A 12,164-nucleotide genomic window follows, 5' to 3' on the forward strand; every position below is an offset into this window, starting at 1 on the left:
TAATATTTCGACACAGACTAAATGGGCCCAAGGGCCTGTTTCTGTGCTGTGGTATGTTATGACTATGGGTTTATTTTACTTTCCTAAACATTGACTGACACTGCCATTATGTAAAGAGATTGGATAGGGTAAATTGATGAAATGTGTCCAATGAGGGAACATTTTTGGAGCAGTGACTAATAATTTTGTTAAAGGTAAAAGATAAGACAGGTCCACAAGTCGGAACTCCTAAATTGGTGCCAGGTTAATTTTGATGGCATTAGAAAGGAAAATGTGAGATTTGATTGGAGAGGTTATTAGCAGGAAAAGGGAGTTCTGGCAACTGGGAGGCTTTTAAAAGTGAGATATGGAGAGTTTAGTGCCAGCAAGAAGAGCCAAAGGGCCTGTTTCTGTGCTGTAGTTTCTATGGTTCTATGGTTCTAAGTTGCTGTTAGAATGAAGGATAAGACAGGCAGCATTAGAGAACCCTGACTGACAAAGGATATTGAGTCTCCTGTAGGATAAGAGAGGGATCGATCATATATAGGCACTATAAACACCAGTCAATTCGAATTGGCAACAACATCTCCTCTACAATCTTCATCAGCACAGGTGTGCACCACAAGGCTGTGTGCTTAGCCCCCTGCTCTACTTGCTTTATACTTATGACAGTGTGGCTAAGCCCAACTCCAATGCCGTATTCAAGTTTGCTGACGACTCTACTCACGTAAGCTGAATCAAAGGTGGCAATGAATTAGCATATAGCAGGGAGACTACATATCTGGCTGAGTGGTGCCATAACAACAACCTCTTACTCAACGTCAGCAAGACCAAGGAACTGATTATTTATTTCAAGAGGAGGAAACCAGAGGTTCATGAGCCAATCTTCATTGAAGGATTAGAGGTGGAGAAGATCAGCACCTTTAAATTCCTTGCTGTTATTATTTCAGAGGACCTACCCTGTGCCCAGCAAATAATTGCAATTAGAAAGAAAGCACAGCAATGTCTCTACTTAGGAATTTGCGAAGATTCAGCATGACATCTAAAACTTTGACAAACTCACATGGATATGTGGTGGAGAATATATTGACTGGCTACATCACAACCTGGTATGGAAACACCAATGTCCTTGAACGGAGAATTCTATAAAGAGTAGCGGATACGATTCAGTCCACCTTGGTAAAAGCCACCCACCATTGACCACTGTGCATGAAAGTACCATCCATCATCATGGATGCCTAACACCCAGGTTATTGGTTATTAGATTTATTGAGTATGGCCCCAAGAAAATGAATCTCAGGGATGTATAAAGTAACATATAAGCACTTTGATAATAAATTTACTTTGAATTACTGTCAAGCAAATTCTTATAAAGGATATTGGAGTACTCTTAAAAGGGAAATCATGAGGGTACAAAAGAGGATGTGAGATATCTTTGGCAGATAAGATAAAGGAAAATCCTAAGAAATTGCATTAAAAGCAAAAGGATAACTAAGGAGATATGTGTGGAGTTATGGAAGACGAATAAGGCCTTGAATGAATGTATTTTATCTGTCTTTACTATGCGGAACATCATGGAAGCAAGAGAATTTAGGAAAGCTAATACTAATGTCCTGCACATTACAAAAGGGAAGGGTGAAACAATTTGTAAATCTGTGGGTTCAGACCCTGTATCCTAGGACATTGTGGGAAGCCAGGAATGAAATTACTGGGGCACTGAGAGAGATATTTATATCATGAAGCGCTGGCAGACTGGAAGGTGGCTAATATTGTGCTTTTATTTAAGAAGGGTTATAAGGACAAGTCAGGGAACTACTGGCTAATGAATCTAATATCATTGGTGGAAAAGTTACGAGTGAGTAGTCTGAGACAGGACCTACTCTGTTTGAAGCGGTGAGGATTGAATAGGGATTGTTTTGTGCAATTTAATTGCATTTCTCAAATTTGAACTTTTTGATAAGGTGATTAAGAAGATTCACAAGGGCAGGGCAGTAGACTTTGTCAACAGGAGATTTGAAAAGGCCTGTGACAAGGTACTGCTTGTCAGGTTGTTCTGAAGGTTTATATATATATATATATATATATATATAGTCTCATGAGACCATGGATTTGCGCCCGGGAAAATTTCCAGGGCGCAGGCCTGGGCAAGGTTGTATGGAAGACCAGTAGTTTCTCATGCTGCAAGTAACCCCTGTCCAAGTCACCGATGTTGTCCAAGGCAAGGGCATTAGGACCCACACAGCTTGGCATCAGTGTCGCTGCAGAGCAATGTATGGTTAAGTGCCTTGCTCAAGGACACACACGCTGCCTCAGCCAAAGCTCGAACTAGCGACCTTCAAATCACTAGACGAACGCCTTAACCACTTGGCCACGCACCAACACTCTGAAGGTTTAGATCACATGGAATCAAAGGTGAGCTAAGCAATTGGATACAAAATTGGCTTGGTGAAAGGAATCAGAGGGTGCTAATGATAGATTATTAAGATTGGAGGCCTGTGACCAATGGTATGCTGCAGGGATTGGTGCTGGGTCTTCAGCTACTTGTCCTATTTATTACTGATTTAGAAGAAAATATACGGGGGGGGGTGATTGATAACTTCATGGCCTAAGGTAGAAGGAGTCAATCTTAGAAAACCTAGCACATTTATTTTTCACCATATAGTTCCCTCCTACATTTACACACTTAGTCCAGCGGTTGTGGAGCATACGGATCTTGGACCTCCAGAAAGTGTACATAGCATGAGTGATTGATAAGTTCGTGGCCTAGGGTAGAAGGAGATGAATTATTAATTTCAAACTTTCTGCGTAATCACTCAAAGAGTTGAACTGCATGTGCATGTAACGAGAGCTGTATAACTCATCTCCTTCTACCGTAGGCCACGAACTTATCAATCTCCCCTCGTAGATGACATGATTAGTAAACTACAGACGACAACAAAATTGGGTGGTATAATGGTCAGTGAAAAAGGTTATTTAGGATTACAGCAGGATCCAGATCAAACACGAAATTATGCCAGGGAACAGCAGGTAAAATTTAACTTGGACAAGTGTGATGTGATGTATTTTGGAGTCTATCCAGAACGGGACTTTTGCAATAAGTGGCAGAGCTTTAGAATGTATTGTAGGACAGAGAGACCTAGGGGTACGAATTCATAGTTCCCTGAAAATGGTAACACAGGTAAGCAGGGTGGTGAAGAAGATATTTGTCAACCATTTGTTCAGGCATATTATTCCAATGCAGAAAAATCTTCCTCTCCAGTCCCAATTTAAAGAGAAGCTGAGTTTTGGTCAAAATTACTTTTTTTTTGGAAGCCTAAATAGTTCAAGTAATAAGTTTATTCCCATTTTTGTTAATATGAAATAATCTATTAAAATCTGTTATTTAAGAATTTTGCATTTATTCTCATTTGAAAACTGAAATAATAAATGATTCCTTGCTTTTCATTCACAAGAATGGTACATTTTACATGTTAAATGATTTTGTTTATAATAACTTTAAATATTCAGATGCATTTTAAAATTTTGGTTTACTCTTCTTTGTTTTTCTTTCTTCCAGCAGCATTTTATTTTTCTGATACTCCTCCATAATTAGTTTCCATGCTCGAACAGTATCTTTTTGTAGCATGTGCCGTCCCTTAATAAAAGTTGTGTTTAGTTGATTCATTGTTCCTTTACTCATGTGGGGAATCTCATCAAATGATTTCTATTTAAGATGCCGAGGAACATTGATTATAAGCTCTCCAGGTTGCTTTTTCACAGTCATTCCAGCGAATATTTCTTTGGATATTAAATCTACGAACTTAAAGAGTTCTTGAGCAAACTTGCTGCAGGTTTCAATAAACGAATCAACTGCTCTCTGTGCATTAACAATTAATGATTCATAGAATGCATCAAGGTTGATAAAAACTCTATCTATTCTGCTCTTAATTGTCCGTTTATAGACATTAGCCTGCTTTTTTGTGTCTGCAAATGCTGCCTTTAAATTTCCTTTAACTCTCTTAATATATCCAGCAACTATTTGCCCATCTTCTTGAAACTCTGACTGCATGATTTTATAATATTCATTAAAAGTATTAATGGAATTATTTGCTTCTTTCTTCAGAATAATAACATTTTCCTCGATTAATTTTGGACATGCTTCTACATAATCTGCAACTTCTGTCAACTTTTGAACTAACATGTTATTAATTTCTTCAAGCCTGTCTGCCCATCTAGGCAAGAAATTACCAAAATATTCTTGGTAAATTGATTTAAAATTTCTGCTTCCTGTCGGAATATTTGCAATAGCCTCTCGCAACGCATCTTGGCACATTTGAATCAGTTTTAGAAGATATTGTTTCAAATTAACTGAATACTCATTCAACTGTTCTGCATACACTGAATTCATACCATCATTGTACCACTGGTGAATTTTAGATTTCACAGCTTCAAAATTAATATTAACTGTATCTTTGTATTTTGAAACAATTTTTTCACCAAAACTGTGCATATTTTCTTTTAGGGAATAAAGATTCTCTTCAAAACTAAATTTTTTCATTCCTTCTAAAGCTTCAAGCAGCTTTGTTTGAACTTTCTGGAGAAACACTCTGAACTGGCGAATTATTTCTGCGTTATCAATGACTGTGTTAGTGCCAGGTATTTTTAGCTCCACCTCCCCAAGGTAATTAACTGCATTTATGAGATATTGTTCCAGACCCTGAACAAGTCTTTGAATCATCACTGGTGCCTCATTTATGAAGAGCTTATATAGATCTTCAGCTTTATAAAGTTCATGACTTCCAGGAACGTTAAATTTGTTTTGTTTTAGAAAATGATATACTGCCTCGATTGATTCCATAATTTTACGTTGATACTCTCGTGTCAAATTGGAAATGGCATCCAACAATGTGGTAATCATTTTGTGATAATCTTCGTTTGCTATTTTTAATGCTGCTCTCTTGTATAATTTCTTTGCTTTCCCTTTCATGTTTTGATACTCTTTTTCAATACCATCAACTGCAGACTGCAAATGATCATCAGTTTCTTTGATGGCATTGACTGTTTTTGTGTAGGCTTCATTGACATTCTGCTTCAGTAACTCCTTTACTTTTGGAAGAACGGCGTTTATCTGAATTCCAAGATGTTGACTGTGATACTTGTTTGCACAGTCGTAGACAGCTCCAATCATCTTGGGTATGCTCTTCTTTATGCCTTCTACGAAATCTGTGGTTACAAAATCTTTCCATTTGAAGGTCAGTTGAAGATTTTCCGTATTCTCCAGTGAGACTTGACTTTCCAAAATAACAATTTCCGCAGATGGCTGTCAAAAAAAGAATAATTGCATTGCATATGAGAATTATTATGCAATTGAAGCAACTTAGAAATAAGTTGTCGAAGCAATTCAGTAGTTAATCTGAGCATTCATAATTTAACATTGTGCTTGCAAGGACTACTAAAGGAAACATTATTTGTGGCTAGCTAGATACTGGTAGCTTCAATAACTTTAGCCATTATTTTTCATATGCATGAATAAGATACGTACTTCTTTATGGAAATATAACTTTCCATACAAAATTCCTGGCGCTCTCTCTTCAATTCTCATTCCGAGGAGTCCTGTAGATGGATTGGAGACTGATGAAGAAATTCCATTATTATCTCCAAACCAACTGAAGACAAGGTCTGTGAAAGTTGGACTGACGATGCTTACATTACAATTTGTAACTATCCTGATAAAGAAAATAAAAGAAATGGGTGGTCATTTACTCAAGAAAAGAAATGCCATTTTCTTTGGGTACAATCATTCAGTTTGAAAGAGACTGAACCCGAAACATTAACTTTTTCTCTTACCACAGATGCTACCTGATCTGCTAAGAGTTTCTGAGCAACACACACAAAATGCTGGAAGAACTCAGCAGGCCAGGCAGCATCTAGGAAAAGAGTACAGTTGACGTTTCGGGCTGAAACCCTTTGACAGGACTGGAGAAAAAAAGCTGAGGGAGTAGATTTAAAAGGTGGAGGAGGGGGGAGAGAAACACAAGGTGACAGGTGAAACCTGAAGGGGGAGGGATGAAGTAAAGTGCTGGGAAGTAAATTGGTGAAAGTGACAGAAGGCCATGCAAGAAAGAAAAAAGGGGGGAAGGATCACCAGAGGGATGCGGTGGGTGGGCAAAGAGATAAGGTGAGAGAGGGAAAAGGGGATGGGAAATGGTGAAGGGGGGTGGGGCTCATTACCAGAAGTTCGAGAAATCGATGTTCATGCCATCTGGTTGGAGGCTACCCAAACGGAATATAAGGTGTTGTTCCTCCAACCTAAGTGTGTCCTCATCACAATAGTGCAGGAGGCCATGGACAGACATATCAGAATGGGAATGGGAAGTGGAATTAAAATCAGTGGCCACTGGGAGATCCTGCTTTATCTGGTGGATAGAGCATGGGTACTCAGCGAAGTCGTCTCCCAATCTACGCTGGGTCTCACCGATATACAGGAGGCCACTCCAGGAGCACCGGACGCAGTACATGACCCCAACAGATTCACAGGTGAAGTGTCGCCTCATGTGGAAGGGGTGTTTAGGGCCCTGAATGGTAGTGAGGGAGGTGTAGCACTTGTTCCATTGGCATGGATAAGTGCCAGTAGGGAGATCAGTGGGGAGGGACGAATGGACAAGGGAGTTGTGTAGGGAGCGATCCCTGTGTAAGGCAGAAAGTGGTGGTGGGGGGAGGGAAAGATGTGCTTGGTGGTGAAATCCTGTTGGATATGCCAGAAGTTTCGGAGAGTTATGTGCTGGACGTGGAGGCTAGTGGGATAGCAGGTGAGGACAAGAGGAACCCTATCCTAGGGTGGCGGCAGAGTGGGGTAAGAACGTGAAATGGAAGAGATGCAGTTGAGGGCACCGTTGATGGTGGAGGAAGGGTAGCCCCTTTCTTTGAAAAAGGAGCACATCTCCTTCGTGTTAGAATGAAAAGCCTCATCCAGAGAACAGATGCGGTGAACATGGAGGAATTGAAAGAAGGGGATGGCGTTTTTACAAATGAGTTTATAATAGACATCAGTGGATAAGCTGAGTGACAGTGAGATAGAGAAAGAGGAGGGAGGTGTCGGAAATGGAGCGGGTAAATTTGAGGGCAGGGTGGAAGTAGGAGAAAAATCGATCAAGTCAACAATTTCAGCATGGGTGTAGGAAGCAGCACCAATGTATTCGTTGATGTAGCATAGGAGAAGTTCAGGACAGTCACCAGTGTAGGCTTGGAACATAGACTGTTCCACATAGCTGACAAACAGACAGGCATAGCTGGGTCCCATACGAGTACCCATGACTACCTTTTGGGGTAGCCTCCAACCTGATAGCATGACATCCATTTCTCAAACTCCTTGTAATGCCTCCCACACCCACCTCATCCTCACTATTTCCCATCCCCTTCCCTCTCCCACGTTATTTCCTCGACTGCCCACTGCCTCCCTCTGGTGCACCTCCCCCCCTTTTCTACCTTCCATGGTCTTCTGTCTCTTTCACCAGTTTATCTCCCGAACCTTTACTTCATCCCTTCCCCTTCAAGTTTCATCTATTACACTTGTGGTTGTCCCCTCCCTCCACCTTGAAATCTACTGCTCAGCTTTTTTTCTTCAGTCCTGCCGATTGGTTTCAGCCTGAAGCGTTGACTGTCCTCTTTTCCTGCTGAGTTCCTCCAGCATTTTGTGTGTGTTGCTCGGATTTCCAGCATCTGCAGTTTTATCTTGTTCATGCTAGGAGTTTCCAGTATTTTCTGATTTTACTTCAAAGATTTAAAAAAAATTTTTATTACTGCGTTTCTATTTAAGCTAGAGGACCTAAAGTAGATCTGTAGATCTGAACTGTAATTAAGCACAATAGAACAGGTTTGCAAAACCTAAAAGGTTTTTTTATTCTTTTTGAATTTAATATTATTATGAATTTATTATTAATCATCCGAATTCTGTCAAGGCGTAGAATGTAGAAGCATTGAATAATATCACAATTGATTATTTTTTACTTCACTGTTCTAACACAACACCTTGCCCTAATCTACATCCTGCATCCCTTAGCCTAACCTTATATCCTTTTTCACAGCACTAATCCCTTGATTTCCTTAACATCCAAAACTGTTATCAATCTCTACAATATACCAAGCAACTGAGACTCCACAGCCCAAAATCTACTCTACTAAACTAATGAACATGAATACAGAAAAACTGCGATGTTCAATTAACCACAATAAATCACAGGACATTAAGTAAACTATATAGTCATGACTGGTGTTGTTAGAGATTCAGTGACCTAGGCAAGTGGGAATAACACTGTGAATGTAGTGACAAAGCTTTGTGTCAGGAGATATCAAGCATTACAGGATATCCAGCCTGTTCTTTATTAAGTTGCTGGGTTTATTGTAAGTGGTGCCCTGCTCCCATTACGTCCCAGAACTCTGATGGTGTGGTCCACTGAATATTAAGAATTGGTAGAGAGACTCTTTTAGCGATTGTCATTGCCTAACACAAATTTGCTTACTACTATAACAGAATTTTCCTAGACCTTCTTGAGAAATGGAATTGGACATTATGCAGTTCTTAATGAATATTCCCACCTCTGAATGTAAGATTAGTCGTTCATGCCCGCTCTTCCATTTTCGGTAAGATCATTGCTGATTCTTCACACTAGTACACCACTCCTGCACTGACCCCGTATCATTTGATTGTCTTGATGTTAAAAAATAGTCTCAGTCTCCATCTTGAATATACTCAGCAACTCAAACTTCAAAGTTATAGAAACATAGAAACCCTACAGCATAATACAGGCCCTTCAACCCACAAAGCTGTGCCGAACATGTTCTTAACTTAGAAATTACCTAGGGTTACCCATAGCCTTCTGTTTTTCTGAGCTCCATGTACCTGTCCAGGAGTCTCTTAAGAGACACCATTGTATCTGCCTCCAACACCATTGCTGGCAGCCCATTCCACGCACTCACCACTCTCTGCATAAAAAACTTACCCTGACATCTCCTCTGTACCTACTTCCAAGCACCTTAAAACTATGCCCTCTTGTGCTAGCCATTTAAGCGATGGGAAAAAGCCTCTGACTATCCACACAATCAATGCCTCTCACCTCTATCAGGCAACCTCTCATCCTCCGTCGCTCCGAGGAAAATAGGTCAATTTCACTCAACCTATTCTCCTCAATACAGGCAACATTCTTGTAAATCTCCTCTGCACCCTTTCTATGGTTTCCACATCCTTCCTGTAGTGAGGTGACCAGAACTGAGCTCAGTACTCCAAGTGGGGTCTGACCAGGCTCCTATATAGCTGTAACATTACCTCTCGGCTCCTAAACTCAATCCCACGATTGATGAAGACCAATGCACCGTATCTTTCTTAACCACAGAGTCAACCTGCGCAGCAGCTTTGAGTATTCTATGGACTTGGACCCCAAGATCCCTCTGATCCTCCACGCTGCCAAGAGGCTTACCATCAATACTATATTCTGCCATCATATTTGACCTACCAAAATGAACCACTTCACACTTATTTGGGTTGAACTCCATTTGCCACTTCTCAGCCTAGTTTTGCAGTTTTGCATCCTATCAATGTCCCGCTGTAACCTCTGACAGCCCTCCACAATCCACAACACCTCCAACCTTTGTGTCATCAGCAAATTTACTAAGCCATCCCTCCACTTCCACATCCAGATCATTTATTAAAATCATGAAGAGTAGGGGTCTCAGAACAGATCCCGGAGGCACACCACTGGTGACTGACCTCCATGCAGAATACAACCTGTCTATAACCACTCTATGCCTTCTGTGGGCAAGCCAGTTCTGGATCAACAAAGCAATTTCCCCTTGGATCCCATTCCTCCTTACTTTCTCAATAAGCCTTTCATGGAGTACCTTGTCAAAAGTCTTGCTGAAATCCATTTACACTACATCTACTGCTCTACCATCATCAATGTATTTAGTCACATCCTCAAAAAATTCACTCAGGCTTGTAAGGGACGACCAGCCTTTGACAGAGCCATGCTGATCACTCCTAATCATATAATGCCTCTCCAAATGTTCATAAATCCTGCCTCTCAGGAACTCTCCATCAACTTACCAACCAATGAAGTAAGACTCACTGGTCCATAATTTTCTGGGCTATCTCTACTCCCTCTCTTGAATAATGGAACAACATCCGCAAAGCTCCAATCCTCCAGAACCTCTGCCATCCCCATTGATGATGCAAAGATCATCGCCAGAGGCTCAGCAATCTCCTCCCTTGCCTCCCACAGTAGCCTGAGATACATCTTGTCTGGTCCCCGTGATTTATCCAACTTGATGCTTTCCAAAAGCTCCAGCACATCCTCTTTCTTAATAGCTACATGCTCAAGCTTTTCAGTCTGCTGTAAGTCATCCCTACAGTCGCCAACATCCTTTTCCATAGTGAATACTGAAGCAAAGTACTCATTAAGTACCTCTGTTATCTCCTCCGCTTCCACACACTTTGCCACTGTCACACTTGATTGCTCCTATTCTCTCACGTCTTATCCTCTTGCTTTTCACATACTTGTAGAATGCCTTGGGGTTTTCCTTAATCCTGTCTGCCAAGGCCTTCTCATGGCCTCTTCTGGCTCTCCTAATTTCTTTCTTCAGCTCCTTCCTGCTAGCCTTATAATCTTCTAGATCTCTATCATTACCTAATTTTTTGAGCCTTTCGTATGCTCTTCTTTTCTTCTTGACTAGATTTACAACAGCCTTTATAGAGCACAGTTCTGGTACCTACCCGTCCTTTCCCTGTCTCATTGAAACGTACCTATGTAGAACTCAATGCAAATATCCCCTAAACATTTGCCACATTTCTTCTGTACACTTCCCTGAGAACATCTGTTCCCAATTTATGCTTCCAAGTTCCTGCCTGATAGCCTCACATTTCCCCTTACTTCAATTAAACGCTTCCCTAACTTGTCTGTTCCAATCGCTCTCCGATGCTATGGGAAAGGTGATAGAATTGTGATCACTATCTCCAAAATGCTCTCCCACTGAGAGATCTGATTCCTGACCATGTTCCTTTCCCATTACCAGATCAAGTACAGCCTCTCCTCTTCTAAGCTGAACTACATATTGTGTCAAGAAACGTTCTTGAACACACCTAACAAATTCCACCCCATCTAAACCCCTCGCTCTAGGGACATGCCAGTCGATATTTAGGAGATTAAAATCTCCCACCACAACAGCCCTGTTATTATTACACCTTTCCAGAATCTGTCTTCTGATCTGATCCTCGATTTCCCTGTTACTATTGGGTGGTCTATAAAAAACACCCTGTACAGTTATTGACCCCTTCCTGTTCCTAACTTCCACCCACAGAGACTCCATAGACAATCCCTCTATGTCTTTCTCCTTTTCTGCAGCCGTGACACTATCTCTGATTAACAGTGCTGCGCCCCCACCTCTTTTGCCTCCCTCCCTGTCCCTTCTGAAACATCTAAAGCCTGGCACTTGAAATAACCATTCCTGCCCCTGAGCCATCCAAGTCTCTGTAATGGCCATAACATCATAGCTCTAAGTACTGATCCACACTCTAAGCTCATCTGCTTTGTTCGTGATACTTCTTGCATTAAAATAGACACATCTCAAACCATCAGCCTGAGGGCATCCCTTCTCTATCACCTGCCTAACCTCCCTCTCGCCCTGTCCCAAGCTTTCTCTATTTGTGAGCCAACTGCCTCTTCAGTTTGGTTCCCACTCCCCAGCAATCCTAGTTTAAACTCTCTCCAATAGCCTTAGCAAACCTTCCCGCCAGGATATTGGTCCCCCTGGGATTCAAGTGTAACCCATTCTTTTTGTTCAGGTCACTCCTGCCCCAAAAGAGTTCCCAATGATCCAGAAACCTGAACCCCTGCCCCCGCTCTGATCTCTCAGCCACGCAATTATCCTCCACCTCACTCTATTCCTATACTCACTGTCATGTGGCAGAGGCAGTAATCCCCAGATGGCTATCTTTGAGGTCCTGCTTCTCAACTTCGTTCCTAACTCCCTGTAGTCTGCTTTCAGGACCTCCTCCTTTTTCCTACCTATGTCGTTGGTACCAATGTGTACCACAACCTCTGGCTGTCCACCTTCCCACTTCAGGATATCATGGATGCGATCAGAAACATCCTGGACCCTGGCACCTGGGAGGCAAACTACCATCCATACTTCTTTCCTGTGTCCACAGAATCGCC

General features: G+C 41.4%; 1 protein-coding gene across 1 annotated transcript in view; it reads right to left on the minus strand.

Moving 5' to 3' along the window:
- Nucleotides 1-3,357: 3,357 nt before the first annotated feature.
- The window catches only part of apoba (apolipoprotein Ba), a 68,295-nt gene continuing 59,488 nt past the window's right edge, over nt 3,358-12,164 (minus strand). The window contains exons 28-29 of the mRNA XM_063036565.1: nt 5,501-5,684; nt 3,358-5,278 (exon numbers count right to left, since the gene is read on the minus strand). Of these exons, the coding sequence (XP_062892635.1) occupies nt 3,683-5,278; nt 5,501-5,684 (1,780 nt within the window). The 3' untranslated portion in view covers nt 3,358-3,682. The remainder of the gene's footprint in view (nt 5,279-5,500; nt 5,685-12,164) is intronic.

Source organism: Mobula hypostoma, chromosome 2 (assembly GCF_963921235.1).
Source record: "Mobula hypostoma chromosome 2, sMobHyp1.1, whole genome shotgun sequence".
Lineage (NCBI taxonomy): Eukaryota > Metazoa > Chordata > Chondrichthyes > Myliobatiformes > Myliobatidae > Mobula > Mobula hypostoma.